Source organism: Chanodichthys erythropterus, chromosome 23 (assembly GCF_024489055.1).
Source record: "Chanodichthys erythropterus isolate Z2021 chromosome 23, ASM2448905v1, whole genome shotgun sequence".
NCBI classification, from domain to species: Eukaryota; Metazoa; Chordata; class Actinopteri; order Cypriniformes; family Xenocyprididae; genus Chanodichthys; species Chanodichthys erythropterus.
The window spans coordinates 11,317,878-11,334,082 of NC_090243.1; the positions used below are offsets into that span (position 1 = coordinate 11,317,878).

Here is a 16,205-nt window from a genome sequence, read left to right on the forward strand (position 1 = left end):
TAATTCTGCATGTTCTTTACGACATTATTAATAAATTCTAATGCATTTACAAAACTTTGGTTTTGTGTTGGGTCATAACTTGATGTTTAATGTAAAATCAGGGTACAAAAAAAAAACAAAAACAAAACTCCTCACTAGCTGTTTTGGAAGAGAATAAAATAAACATAATATCTCTATAATGCTGAAGATTTTAGAAACATGGCTGCAAACCCATAGTCTTTAAACCGTATTTCACGTCCCTCTCGTCTTACCTCCTCTAGTCTCCTCCTTTGCTCTTTTTGTTCCTCAATGCGCTTCTGTCTCTCGGCCAGTAGTTGCCGCTTGTGTTCCTCGTTCTGCTGCTGTTCTAGCTGTTGTCTTCTCAGGGCTTCGGAGCGCTCCTTATTGGCCAACTGCAGACGCAGGAAGTCCCGCCTCAAGGTCGACTCACCAGGGATGTTTATGATGGAGCTGTAAGGAAGACATTAAATAATCAAGAAGTTAGGTAAATTCACTATAACCACATATACATGCTTACGTGTGAGCGTAAAAGGTCTATGTACCTCGGCTCTCCTATGTCTCGCTCTTCCTCCTCCTCTTCACTTCCACTGTACTCGTATTCTGTCTCGTCTGAAAAAAATAAGATGCATGTTTTAGGAATAAAACTTGTAAGATAAGGATGAAGGCCGATTCAGACAAGGAATGTTGTAAGAAAAACAGTCACATATCCTAAAATATCCATATCCAAAAATTTGCATAAAACAAAAAGTTTTTGTTAAATAGCGGTCAATGCTCACTAATAATAATAATATTAAATAATAAAATAAATAAAATGCATTTTAAAATGACAAATAATAATAAAAGAAATATAAGTTAAAAAATAGTTATAATTCTTAATGTTCTACAGAAACCAATCGATTGGATTCTGATTCTCAAGCTTTTGATTCAATTTGATTTAAATTTCGATTCGATACGATTCATTTGGTTATATATCAGAACATGCCAATTTTTCTTAAAAGGTGCAGAAAGCAATTTCTGAGAAATGCCGTTTAAAGTGGATCGGACAAGCACCAAAACAAACTTGTAGCCAATCAGCAGTAAGGGGCATGTCCACTCATGAGGGGGAGGTGCCTGTGTTGCATAGGGTGTTTGTGAATGGGGGCGGGGCTATCAAAATAGGGGCGTGTTCCTTTTGGGTATGGGGCATTTGTTTCGGTGATTTCAAATATCTCAGAAATCGCTTACTGCACCTTTAAGGGGAAAAAAAACCCCAATCATCTCAACTAAAGCTGTAAACTATATAGGGAACCCACAATTGGTACATTACTATATTGATGGTTAAAGTGAACAACAGAGTCCAAACTATTATTAAGTTACTATTTTTTGACAACACTCAAATAAAAAGGTAGTTGTAAATAAATTGCTGTTTTAAATTGCATTAAAGCAGTTTTTATATAAACTTCTATGAATTGGAGTAGAAATATAATTTTATCATTTTATAAAAACAAACATTTAAACAGTGAATATAAATATTTTTATATAAACATACATGCACATTTATACAAATATTCATATTCTTCACTTACAGGTAAAAATATAACAAATATGTAATATAGTGTATATATTTAGCAAAACGCTCCTCTGTAGAGTTTGTTTTCTAGCTAACTAATGAGGTATGGACATTTAAGTTGTTTTATTGATGTCTTTCCACAGTTGAAACTCTGACTGACTAAGTATATGAGACATGACACATTTCAGTAAGTTGTACTGTTTCTTTCAACATACTTTCTGTTGTTCATTCATGTTTATTTCTTGCAGTATAACCAAAGAAGAAGAGACGATCGGTTCACATGCCGCTTGAACTGAGGCGATACAGCGATCTGTCATGCCACATTAAAGAACTTCAAAACAAGATGTGGTGTTTGAAATTCAAGATAAAATTTCCAGAATTTGCAAGCTGAGACTTTTCGAATCATATCAAAAGTAACAATGCAAAAAGCTTATTGTGCTTATTGGATGGGAGTTGCATTACAAATAATGTTTGGTGAAGTTCTGTTCTTCAATAGAAAACAGCATAGACTAAAAAATTGAGCTTGGGATTTAAGAATCATTAAAATGAAGATCGATTAAAATCAATTAAACTCACCCCTCTCTCCTCTCTTCTTTTTGGTCCGGTCAATGTGGTCTTTGAGCTGAATTCGGACCTGTCTCTCGTTGGGGAGGTCTTTGATGAAGGGATGTTTGATGAGCTGTTCAGTGCTTGGTCTCTGATTGTGATTCTTCACTAAACAGCTTTCAATGAACGACTGGAACTTTTTAGACCTACAGAGAATGACAAACCATTGAGTTTCCTTTGTTTTAACGCTCAAGCCTTTTTATTATCATCAGGCAGTGTATATTCAAAATGATGTAGCATTCAGGCATGTTTGACTCACCACTTCTTGGACTTGAGACGGGGCGCTGGGTTTCTGGGAATGAGGAAAAGCGCGCGCATGGGATGCATATCACACAGCGCTGAGAAAACAGACAAGTGTGTGCATTTAGCGATTACAGTGTTCATATTTAATTTCAAATAAAATACACCATCATGTGTTTGAAGTGCCGCTATTATGCTTTCCCAAATATTACCTTTCATGTAGTGTGTAATATAGCCGTTTGTAAATGTAAAAGTTCTCTAAACTGAACACTAAATGGGGTTATTGTGTCCCAAAAGAAAGAACCGAACTGCCTGAAACGAGTTCCAGTCTTACTTCCTACTCAAACCTACGGAGGTTTGTAACAAATTTGCATAATGCCCACACTATGTTCTACAATGGCTGCCTGGGAACGTCTACTTTGACCCGCCCTCAAACACTGTAGTTGTAGCTGAGGCTTGGAAGAGTTTGATAAGGTAAAACTAGTCTCAGGCACAGTAACGCCCACAGACCGTTGGCTGAACATCTGATGCATATGGCACACAAAATTGGAAACACTTCCGGAGTAGTCATTTGATTGGTTCGAAGTAATCATCCCATTGGTTGAAATGTACAGGATTTCCAGGAGACGTGCTTTAACAGTCCACCTGGAAACAAAGATGCCTGATGCCAAACCCCCTCATGGAAAAAGAACCCCGTCATGTTTACAACTGTGACAAAGAGCGCTTATCAGGATCAAACTATACACTGGATTTTCAAAACTATGAGAAGTATTTGTACGTATTTTCATGCCCCTAAACATGACGTGGAACAACACAAACTGTGATTGGTTGCTTTACATGTCAGTCAGACGGCCTCTGGGTGGTCCTTGGCTGCTATGGAGTCCAGACCTTGTGATGTCCAAACTGACGTCATCATTACTGTTCAAATCACTGTGTATACATGTGCGGAGGAAGCCTCCAGAGCTGAAATTCATATATGGTAATGGGCGTTTCATTTCAGTCACGCGCTGTAAGTGGTGGACCAATCGCAACAGACCCTAAACAGATGCTCCACATACACTGGGCCATCTGACCAATCAGAACAAAGTTGGCTCTCAGAGAGACTGAATCCTTTATCAAACCTTTTCAGACACTGTGGGAAAAGAGGTGATGCTGCAATGTATATTATGAGAAAAAGTGTTTTTTGACTTTGGATGCATGTAAACCTACTGTAGGAGACCTCCAAAACAAAATTAAGAACCTTTAAAATAGCATAATAAGGGCACTTTAACATCATATTACATTGTGTTGGACTTACGAGGGGCTCCTTCTGCCATCTCAATAGCCGTAATTCCCAGCGACCACAGATCACTCTGTAACAAAAAGGTGTTTTAGGACATGTGCCTTAAGCCCCTCACACAAAAGCAATCAGGTGCTGTGAGAAGAAAGTGACAGCGCAATTAAGAATCGCTTGAAATACCTTGAAGTCATATGTGGCGTCTGGGTTCTCATCACAGGCTATGACCTCTGGAGCCATCCAATATGGTGTGCCAATAAAAGTGTTCCTCCTACCGACGGTGCGGTCCAACTGTGCACTCACACCAAAATCAACTGTTGAAAACACACGCAATCACACACACGCACAAACACCGGGAAGATTTGGCCTTAATGTGTCTGCGTGCAGTAACGAGCGGAGAGGTCTTTGATGAAGTGCATGCTGCCATCTGCCTCTGTGCCACTCTTCCCTCATCACTGCAGGCAGCGTTGTCATAGCAACCAGCCTGAACTGTCTCCCAAACTGAAGCAATTCAATGACAAGCCCTAATAACTCCAGAGGAGGGTCACAGGTTCCTCAACATACAGATTCAACCAATAAAAACACACATACACAAACTAACATTGAGGGAGTAACAAGCTTCTCATAATTCAAAGTAGTTAGATACAATGTATCTACACTGAATAACTAGATTATAAAATTATCAGTTCATATAATTAAATAAAACAGGTGACATCAAACTTGAAAACATACACTACTGTTCAAATGTTTAGGGTCAGTAAGATTTTTTTTCTTTTTTAAAGAAATTATTCATCAAGAATGCATTAAATTTACCAAAAGTGACAGAATTCTACATCGTTACAAAAAATGTTTGTAACATACAAATATTAGACAGCACAACTGTCAGTTATCAGTTTTCAACATTAATAATAAGAAATGTTCCTTGAGCAGCAAATCAGCATATCAGAATGATTTCTGAGGGATCATGTGACACTGAAGACTGGAGTAATGATGCTGAAAATGCAGCTTAACCATCACAGGAATGAATTACATTTTACAAAATATTTGAATAGAACGCAGTTCTTTTAAATGGTAATAAAATTTCATATTATTACAGTTTATACTGTATTTTTGATCAAACAAATGCAGCCTTGGAGAGCATAAGAGACTTTTCAAAAGCAAAAATCTTACTGGCCCAAAACTTTCACGACAAATTAATCACAAGGTTTTGATGAATACATTTGAATACGTAAATGTTTGATTAGTGTTTTTATCTCAATGGTAAGCTAATACATTTCTAACATTCATACACTAGACAATAGAGTACATATAGTGATTAGTATAAGTGCAGAATGTACATTGTGTTATTGCCCTCAGTGGTGTGAACTCACCAAGTTTGACTTCCGCATTTTCTGTGAGCAAAACGTTTTGACCTTTGATATCACGATGGATGACTTTATGTTGATGCAAGTGGGTCAGACCCTATCAAAACCAGATGAAGAGGTTAAACTCAATTGGAGAAGGTCATCAAAAATAACACATCTGGAAGCTAATGACATTTTCAAGCGGTCCATAATACACACAAACTCACCCTGAGGATCTCTCTGCAGATGTAAGCGGTCCACTCCTCCTTTAGAGAGTTCCCTTTGGTGTTCTTTATCAGGTCCGTCACTGAACCAGCACCACAAAACTCCATCACCAACTACAGACACACAACCTCAACTAAATTAGGATAAAACCTAACAAATCACATGAATGACACAATGATAATTTAGAGGAGAACCACACTGGCGCTGTCACACATACAGACTTTGTCATAAATTTAACAGCATTAGAGGTCATGTGTGAATAGAATTGAAATGCTGGCTAATCAGCTCCAGCAATTTGCTGGTTTAAGAAGCTGTAACATGAAAAGTTGCTGTTTAAAAATAAATATTAAAAATAAATTTAAAGACCTAAAGCAAGCGTGTCAAATACCATTGAGGAGTTCAATCCAGCCTTTGAGGAACAAAAATTAAAAGTAAAAAAAGAATTTGATTTAAAAAAAGATCTATAATGTTCCATTTTTTTAACTACAGCAGCTTAAAAGTGGCAGAACCTGTATTTTATTTAGACGCCACATTCAACACTCACACTCACGAATTTCACCTTTTCAGCTGAAACTAGATCTGTAAGTGACACAACTGTCCCAGGGCAACTTCATTTTCCCACTTCGAGTTTTGAAGAAGTTTAAATGACAAGACAGAAGGGTATACAAAGTATTAGTGGTTAAAAAAAGAAGAATTTCACAATTCTTTCCAGAGAAGAGAGTCCAGAGAGTAAGATTTGACACAATAAAACAACTTCAAACCAAGCAGTTTCTTTTTTCCCCTTCAACCCTACCTTTGTGTTAATATAGAGTTTTAGTAAGTGGCAGTGACATGCTATCTTCTAAACCCGGTTTTGTTTTTACTTCTTTGCCTATACATTTTTTTTTACCCAGGACATTCATAAAAACAGCTCTAATCTCATTAGGGGCCCCTGGGGCACAATAAAAGTCAATAAATATAATTCATGAGCAGAATATGATGTTATTTCTGAAACAGTGAGTGGTTTTGAATGCCCTCCTGAAATAGCCCTCAGATCGGTCTAAATATGTTTGGCCTCTGGGACTCTCCAAAGTCACGACTGCTGAGTTGGCAATGTTTTTTTTTTTTCTCTCTAAGGGAAATCCTTCTTACAAAGACCCCCAATGGAGGCTGGTTGTGCTGACAGAGGCTCTAGTGCAAGTAAATGTCTTCAGTGTGTCACTTATCTTTACGTTGCTGGGCAAAGAGAACGACAAAGCTCACCACAGAGGAAATGAGGCTGGCAGTCTGCATTCAAAGCAAGAAGGTGAAAACAACAAGGCCTGGGCACCTCTGTAAAGAGTGTGAACACTGCATTTCTGAGTGAGAAATCAGCTACTGTTTGAAAGTGTTACCTTACCAGTGTTGAGAAAGCTATTTTGAGCTTTAAGCTATAAGATACTCTAAATGTTTAATGCGCATTTCTGGTCTTATTGGTTTATGTTATTCGAAAGTAAAAATGTATTGTCTTCGTAATCTGTAATCAAAATGTAATCCTGAAAATTTTATGATTATGTTACTTAAGCCAATAGCCTTGTGGGCAGCACTCCGACCTGTAGCAAGTTTGAGTCCCGGCCCGCACACCCTTCCCCATCCTGTCTACCTCTCTCTCCCACTTCACTTCCTGTCTTCACTATACAATCTCAAAAAACCCTGCAAAAATAAATCTTAAAAAAAGAAAGAAAAAGAAGTTATCAAACTCTCATTTGTTTTGGCTCTATTCTGGTATGTTATCCAAACCTTTCAAAATTCAAATAATTTACAATCTGAAAAATTTAAATATAAATAAAAAACAGAAATTAGAAATTTAAGATGAGGAAAATAAAATAAATTAAACCTAAAAAACTACAAAAACACAAAATTTAAAATACTGAAAAAAGAAAGAAAAAAACATCACTACATTTAGCTACTCCCTAACACCGCACTGTACTACACACAAAAACAAGGAAACAATCACAAACTAAATAACCCTGATTCTTTTCGTGAAGACTGACCCAGAGCTGGTCATCCATGCCAGGTGGGTTCTTCTTGATGAAGGCACCATAGTAGGTGGCTATGTTTCGATGGTGGGAGTATTTTTTCAGCATGTTGATCTCAGCTTTGATCTCCTCCTCCTCATCCTGTCAAATAAAACAGACAACACTTGAGACAGAGCCGGAAAATATTGTGTATCTTGGTCTATGAGCGAGTCATTGTCAGGAAATGGACCCATTTGTGTTTTAGTTTTACAATGTGAACAGTAAAAGTATATAACTTCTACTTTATTTTTCAAGGTGAAGTGTGTCAATTCTGTGTCACTAGCAACAACAAAATTGGGGATAAAATGATTGTTTTCAAACAGGATTTCCCAAACACTCCCTCCAGCTGTCATTCGTAAGCCAAACAGATAGCCCCGCCCCAAACACATGCCATTGGTTGAGTGTGTTGCTATGTCAGGCTGGTTAGATAAGGATTCACAATGCCTCACTGAATCAACCTACAAATGGCTTACTTATAGTTATCTCTGTATATTACACATTATTATTAATTAAATAAATAGTATTTTAAAACTCAAGAATATCAGAATAATGGGTTATAGAATAAAAAAAATATTAAAAAGCTAATATTTTAATATATATAATTTATGTTAATATCAAAAGTTTAGGGTCAGCAAGTTATTAAAGAAATTAATACTTTTATTCAGCAAGGATGCATTACATTTATTAACAGTGTCAATAAAGACATCTGTAATGTAACAGTATATTGGTTTTCAAAAAATTCTGTTCTTTTGAACTTTCTATTCATTAAAGAATCCTAAAAAAATGTATCACCGTTTCCACAAAAATATTAAAAGGTACCATCAAACGTTTTTGTACAAGATGTAAGATAAGTCTAAGGTGTCCCCTGAATGTGTCTGTGAAGTTGCAGCTCAAAATACCCCATAGATTTTTTTTTTTAATTAATTTTTTTAACTGCCTATTTTGAAGCATAATTAGAAATGCGCCGATTCATGCTGCGGCCCCTTTAAATCGCACGCGCTGCGCCCCCTCCTGAGCTCTCGACTTTATCACTGCATAAACAAAGTTTACACAGCTAATATAACCCTCAAAATGGATCTTTATAAAGTGTTTGTCATGCAGCATGTCTAATCGCGTAAGTACAGTATTTATTTGGATGTTTACATTTGATTCTGAATGAGTTTTAAATGTCTCCGTGGCTAACGGCTAATGCTACACTGTTGGAGAGATTTATAAAGAATGAAGTTGTGTTTATGCATTATACAGACTGCAAGTGTTTATAAAATGAAAATAACAACAGTCTTGTCTCCGTGAATACAGTAAGAAATGATGGTAACTTTAACCACATTTAACAGTACATTAACAACATGCTAACTAAAGACAATTTACAAATAATCACAAAAAATATCATGTTATCATGGATCATGTCAGTTATTGTCGTTCCATCTGCCATTTTTCACTATTGTTCTTGCTTGCTTACCTAGTCTGATGATTCAGCTGTGCACAGATCCAGACATTAATACTGGCTGCCCTTGTGTAATGCCTCGATCATGAGCTGGCATGTGCAAATATTGGGTTACGTTTACGTAACAGTCAGTGTTATGTTGAGATTCGCCTGTTTTTCGGAGGTCTTTTAAACAAATGAGATTTATATAAGAAGGAGGAAACAATGGAGTTTGAGACTCAGTGTATGTCATTTCCATGTACTTAACTCTTGTTATTCAACTATGCCGAGGTAAAATCAATTTTTAATTCGATGGCACCTTTAAGTAGCACAACTGTTTTCAACATTGATAATAATAGCAAGGAAAGTTTGAGCACCAAATCAGCATATTAGAATGATTTCTGAAGGATCATGTGACACTGAAAACTGCAGTAATGACGCTGAAATTTAGCATTGAGCATAAGAATAAACAACATTTTAAAATATATTAAAATAGAAAACAGTTATTTTAAACTGCAAAAATATATCACAATATAATCATATTCTATGACGTCTATGGCAGTTACAGCCCTGATACTTTGTTTCTTGAAAGTTTTCTAATTTAAAATGAAATAAAGGTACAAATGGCACTAAGAATGGCACCATAAATGTTTGTGTGCGTATTTAAATTACATCATGCACAAAGGAAAGTGTGAAAGTGTGAAAAAGTCAAACCGACACAGAAATAGGAAACTGTTACGGCCTGCCCTGCTTGCGCTCTTACCCCTGTGACATCCATGACCTTGATTGCAGCGAGCTGGCCCGTCTTAACATGGCGTCCCTGAAGAGAGAAAGATAGGAGAGAGGAAATATCATTTACGAGTATCATACGAACATCATGCCAGCATTATTGAACGTGTGGTAATGAGATCTATCTGTGGCAGAAGAATAGGCTGACGTAAGCCTCTCTGGCAGGCACCATCATTACGTAACAGCATAGAAAAAAAAAAACACACACACACTCACTTCCTAAAATGATTGAAACAGACCCAAAAACCTGTGTGAATGATCTCAGGATCTTGGCTGTACCATTTCATGTTTGTGAATGTGTGTGTGTGTGTCACAATGCCACCAGATGACAACTCCGTTTGGATTGGATGAACCTCCAAAAGCGTTACGCAAGCTGGACTGTTGCACTGTTATGGAGGAACTGAAGGAATGTGGAAATGGCAATCATTGTCCCAGGTCTCCCCCAATTCCCTCCTGTTTACCTGTTAAGTTCCTCACTTCCTCTGAGCTCAATTTCATTTCATAACCAGAATGAGGGAAACAGACACTGCGGACACAGATCATCTGCACGCACAGCAGGTCCCGTGTTTCGGGACAATAGCAGGAGATACCGCAGCAGATCTGAGCAGGAGTGCATTCATCTGAACGGCAGAATCACCCAGTGTGTGCTCTTCAGAATGAATTATGCACACTTCATCTCCTCACCCAACACACTCCCACCGCTTTGATTCTAAGCAGAGGAGATGTTTCGGCGAGAGAAGGAGGGAAGGAGTGAAAAAAAGGTGGGAAAGAGAAAGAAGGACATGAGAAGAGAGCATCACACAAGTCCCATCAGTGCTCATTAACAACTTCAACTGCTATTGGAAAGTATTAATGAGTAGAAAAACCCAGACAAACCCCATGGCTGTATAAAAATAAGAAAATCACTGTGTGGGGAACTTTGACATTTTATCAAACCATGGAGCCATGGCGTGATGTGCACTTGATGCGCAAAATCCCATTTTGAGCATCTAATATCTAGATTTTTACTAGTGGTTGACTCATATATAGCCACATTTAAATGATTGGCATTGACCGATAATTGTTGGAATCGTGACTTAGTATTATAGTATAAATCTGTTTATTTTACAGGCTTTTTTTTTTAGTTCAAGTTCAGATTACTAAATATTACACAAAATAAATATAAATTGAACTGCATGTGTTATTTACTATCTTTAAATTAAAAAGTATAATATCTTATATACCAGCTTTATATCAGCCACCCTGCACTCTAAAACAATGGTGGAGTTTGTGAGAAGCAGCATTTACTGTGAACCAAGCCACTCTGAAAACAATATTATAAGTTGTATGCGTGTATTTCAGTTTTGTTTAGATTTGTGCAGCCCTATGTGTCTATTTTAATGTTACTTTAAGCCTCGTACACACTGGGACGAATATCGCGCCAGCGTTTTGAGACGTTTTTCCTGTTCATACCCAAGCGTTTTTCACTGGCGATGTGCCGAGTGAACGTGCAAATTCACTCCCTGACAGTATATGGCGCTTGTGCTGAACGGTAGTGCAAATAAACATATTTATGATATAAAATTCAAAAAGATAAAAATACAGATATAAAATGGCATATACATGACGAGGAGATGGTAGTCAGAAACGGTAGTGCAAATAAGTAACAATGACAGTAGTCCAAGTGAACGGTAGTGCAAAAGAACATTTATGAAACAGGCATTCTCAACTGTATTTCTTGAATGTAAAAAAATAAAATAAAAATACAGAAATAAAATGGCATATAATACACATCTATTGGTGTGGTCATGAACTGGCAGAGCACCCATAGTTTGTCATCTGCTTACTTCCTCTTCGTCATCTTGGTATCAATGTGTGCTCAGCAACTGTTTTGTGCTTGAGCGCCACCAAGTCGCATTTTACTGTAACTTCAGTAGCTCCAGGCACATGAAGAAAAGTGAAAAGTCAAACCCAAAAAAACGAACTCAAGGCGTTTTTTTTTTGTTTTTTTTAAATGACGCTTTTACGCCTAACGTTTTTCGCGTCGGTGTGCACATTCACATTGGCGCCCTTTGTTTAGTCACGAGGCGTTAAACGGTGGCGATAATCGCAAGTGATATTCGTGGCGGTGTGTACAGGCCTTTAGATTTAAAGGCACAATATGTAATTTTTCGCCACTAGAGGTCGCCTATTCAAAGCAAAGGCGTAGCTTGATGATGCTGAGATTAGGGCTGGGCGATATATCGAATGCTTTTGTCACGCGCATTTCGTCAGTAAAGCCGGTTCCCTGATTACCGCTAAATCGCCATCACCTGCTTTCAAATGAAGCGGCATTTAATAGACAGAGCCGTAGTTCACGGATAAGCTACGCAATATCGCGTTCAATATCGACGGCGATTCATATCGATATTGAACGCAATATTGCGTGGCTTATCAGTGAACTACGGCTCTGTCTATTAAATGCTGCTCCATTTGAAAGCAGGTGATGGCGATTTAGCAGCAATCAGGGAACCGGCTTTACTGACGAAATGCGCGTGACAAAAGCATTCCATATATCGCCCAGCCCTAGCTGAGATTAAGCACGGAATCATGGGAGTTGTCATCTTCACTGCACAGCCGGTGGAAAAGAATCCAACGGGGACTAGAGTAGAAATCATGTTCATGAATGAGATTATTAAAGTTACTGTAGTATGAAGCAAAAACTTTTATTATGCCACAGTCGCCACTTCCGCTTCTTCCGGTCAAGCATATGTGGGGTAATGCAGCACTGTTTATCATTAGATACATTTGAGTGTGTTGAAAATTATGTTATAACGTTACTCTGTGCGTTCGCTCGGCGGCTGTTATGAGACACTTGTCGCACACTGCAGTAAGCTAAATTGATATTAGAATATCATATTAATAAATGATGGATGGCTTGTGTTGCTAAATGGCATACAATTATCAAAAACATTGTATGATGGAGAAAATTCTGTATTACTGTTAATAAAAATAAAGCTGCACCTGATTATGCTATCTTAGCCACTTGAAAAAATAGTGTTTTTCTCGGAGGCATGGTAAAACATGGTACTCTCGGAAAATCAAGAAAATTAGATTTAAACAAAATGACTAGCAGTGTTGAGCTATATAACAATGAATAGTTTTCGGTTTATAAATGTATCCAAACAGTTGTTCCCCTGTCTAATAAAATATATTAAACCGTCTTTGGTGTTTCCATGGTTTCTACAAAATAAAACCAGAAATTGAGGGTGATGACGTCACATATATGCAACACAATGACAAGAGATGGGACACTAGTTAAAATTGCTTAAGGTACAATATGTAAAATTTTTGCTGTAAAATATCCAAAAACCACTAGGCTAGTGTTTTATATTTTGTCCAGCTGATTACTAACAATATCTCTAATGTTTTCAACTACTTGTAAATCATGAGAAAATTCCCATTCTAAACAGTGACACGGGGCAGTGCAGTCGCCTGTCAATGACGTCAGTTACCCTTTGTTACCGCCTTTACTGACGTAGAAACCACATGACAACAGTGCCGTGGACAAATGCGGAAGTAGTGTCTAGCGTCCAGCAAACCACTAGCTTGCTTAAAGCAGTTCCTTATTTACTTCTTGCACGTTTTATGGTGGATTGTGTTACTTTTTATGGAACATAATTACTGTTTACCACCTGCCGCTGGTTCTGTCGACAAGGACAGGTCCCGTAAACTCATGACCGGATAAGCGGAAGCGGCGCCGGCGGCTGTGTCATAATAAAAGTACCGCTGCTCGTGAGGCGTGTGTTGATCAATCGCTCCAGCTCCTCGTTCAGCTCCCGCAACACTCGGTCCTGCTCTGCTTCATACTACAGTAACGTTAATAATCGCATCCACGAACATGAGTTCTTCCAGACTCCAATCCCTATTCTTTTGCACCGTCCATTGAGATGGAGACCACATGTCCCAAGTTTCCGCTCTAAAACTTGGCATCATCAAACTACGCCTTTGTTTTGAACAGGCCTGTAGCGACCTCTAGCGGAAAAAAATATCACAAATTGTACCTTTATTTCTCTCTATTTAAACAATCTTGGAATCTGGGATAATGCAAGTACACAAGTCAACAAAATATATAACACTGTTCTAGTGGTTTTTGGATATTTTAATCCAAAAACCTTACATACTGTGCCTTAATTAGCTTTATCAACTCACAAACTCCTTACAGTTCCCTCTCAAACCTCCAGAGGGTCACTGATGATTGCCATGTTATAGGTTTTAAGTGGTTGCCAAGGTGTTGCTATGCAGTTGCTAGGGTGTTGGCTTTGATATGACTTGGAAGGAAGCTTGTGAACTGGAAAGACATGCTGACTGGACAAAAATGTTGGCTAATTTGAATACATCTGTGACAGAACACATGAGCCAATCATCATAATAATACAATCGACTTATCGTAATAAATTATGCTGGCATATAAATGAGTCAGATGTGTGGACATGGTGAATGGGTGCATGTGTGATGGATTTGCACCCTAAAGCTCCACGTCTTTCCTGATGCAAAGATTCACATGGCCGACTGCTAACTGGAAAAACCATCTGGCATCCTGACAGAGATTAACTGAAAAGTTCTGGAGGCCTGACGTATAAGATAAGACTGTCCTTAACTGCCATAAGCCATTAAAAAAGCAAGGCGCGAATGTGCAATATTGGTGATAAATATAACTACAGTGTGTTCAGAATGGAATATTAACATACAGCATTAACATATATGCCATATACTGTCCACTATTTTTAGAAACAAAATGCAAAACAGTATGCAAAACAGTATGCAATGAAAACTGTTTCAAACGGCTGTTACATGACCTCATTACATTGCACGTTACATTTTGAAAATAAATATGGTTATTTTGATAAATAAATACAGCTATTTTGCAATTTTATGTAAAAATGCCTTGCACTTTGACAGGCCAATCAAGTCAATTTTACTTAATTTAAAAAGGGTGGTTGATTATGATTTCACTTTAACTTTAGTGAGTGCGTAATGTTGCTATTAGAGCATAAACAACATCTGCAAAGTTACGACGCTCAAAGTTCAATGCAAAGGGAAACATTTTCTTTTAAAGAATTCTCTGTTTAAGGACTACAACAAATGTCTGGTAGGGAAAATCGTCATTTTGGCTGCGTGAGATTCTCCAGCTTTGTTGTTGTTGAGCAACCAAAACGTGACCTGTTAAAGCTCTGCCCTAATTCTGGAAAGCGGCCGAGAGCTGAAGCTTATTTGCATTTAAAGTGACACACAAAAACACGTGTTTTTGCTCACACCCAAATAGGGACAAATTTGATAAGCTATAATAAATGATCTGTGGGGTATTTTGAGCTGAAACTTCACAGACACATTCTGTGGACACCAGAGACTTATATTACATCTTGTAAAAGGGGCATAATAGGGCATTAATTAGGTATTTGAGATGTCAGTAACTGATGCTATTCTCATAGCAATAGTTGTCGAAAAAGATTAAGAACACAGAATGTGTTTTTGCTTTGAAAAACATGAGATGTGAGATACATTTCTTAAAAAAATGTAACTGATTAAAATTTTTTTGGAACACCGTGTCATACGCTAGACGCTGCAAAAGATGCAAGACGCGAGCGCATCCGGCATACATGTTCGTCTAACAATGGAAAAGTAGGAATGGAATGCATTGGAATGAAAAAAAAAAAAAAAAAAAAACGCTCATTGTGAACGGCCTCTAATGTATAGTGCACATCTGCAAAAGGTAATCTGGGCTTTTCATACAGAAAAAAAATAAAATGCATACTGTATTTATTGTACCGCATAACAGTTTCAAAAATATAGATGTTTCATACTTAAAAAGATTAGTTTTTTTTCATACTCATCTGCAGACTGTTTTTGTAGCCTATGTGTGATGGATGTAGATGCTTTTACAAGCCAAACAGATAAGCACACTATGTGGTCACAGAATCCTTCTAATCTAGAATGGCAGCTGAAATGCATACTGAGGTCTGTTCCTATTATATCTGAAATGACTGTAAATGGCTATCGGAGAGCTTGCGGTATAATGCATTGTAACTGTAGCCGCAAAATGTCAGGAAGACATTGCTGTGTGGTTTCATCATCACAGCTGCTATTGGCTATCCTCAACAATCCAATCATGAGAACTAAGACGATATCTGCAGGAAGGTAGGGAAGCCAAACAACGGTAATGATAGTCATATATTGTAGAAGTTGTGAAAACGGAACAGTTATTATTGTACAATCAGGATCAGGAAGTCATTTGTCACTGCGACACTGGTGTATGTTTGTACCGCTTAACGGTAGACACAGGGTGCCAGTGCAAAAAAAAAAAAAAAGCACAACGCACCACTTCCTCTCGGTAGCCTAGCAACAGGCCTGGAAGGCGGAGGAGGTTTGTGATTTTCACACTCTTCTACAGACAGCTCCTCTTGTTCCTGAGACATGTGACCTAGCATGACCCTCTCAGCTCAGTCTCCGAGAGAGCTTTGGAGGGGCCAGAATCTCTTCACTCATCTTCCATTCAGAGAACAGTCTTCAAAAGACCACATGCCCTTCAGTCACTTATGGAATGCAGGAAGTTGGTGTTTTATTTAGAGCCTCATTGTGGAAGCTTCCTTATTTAACCGTAAGCTCTGTGTTTATCTCATAATGCAAGGGTGAGAAGAACATGCTAAGGCATCATGTGGAACAAAACATTTGGGTACTTTAACTTTACAAATTTGCTGCT

General features: G+C 37.8%; 1 protein-coding gene across 11 annotated transcripts in view; it reads right to left on the bottom strand.

Moving 5' to 3' along the window:
* Window positions 1–16,205, bottom strand: part of tnikb (TRAF2 and NCK interacting kinase b) — a 78,825-nt gene that overhangs the window by 31,644 nt on the left and 30,976 nt on the right. For 10 of the 11 annotated variants that reach the window (XR_010893778.1, XM_067377997.1, XM_067377999.1 and 7 more), the window contains exons 3-12: window positions 9,462–9,518; window positions 7,252–7,377; window positions 5,242–5,352; window positions 5,042–5,132; window positions 3,855–3,985; window positions 3,693–3,747; window positions 2,415–2,493; window positions 2,126–2,301; window positions 543–609; window positions 252–450 (exon numbers count right to left, since the gene is read on the bottom strand). Coding sequence is in view for 10 of the 11 variants with exons in the window: in XM_067377997.1 (XP_067234098.1) it covers window positions 252–450; window positions 543–609; window positions 2,126–2,301; window positions 2,415–2,493; window positions 3,693–3,747; window positions 3,855–3,985; window positions 5,042–5,132; window positions 5,242–5,352; window positions 7,252–7,377; window positions 9,462–9,518 (1,092 nt within the window). In the remaining variant the exon portion in view is untranslated. Of the gene's footprint in view, window positions 1–251; window positions 451–542; window positions 610–2,125; window positions 2,302–2,414; window positions 2,494–3,692; window positions 3,748–3,854; window positions 3,986–5,041; window positions 5,133–5,241; window positions 5,353–7,251; window positions 7,378–9,461; window positions 9,519–9,703; window positions 9,723–16,205 lie in introns of those variants that run through there. The other variant, XM_067377994.1, reaches the window with a different exon arrangement.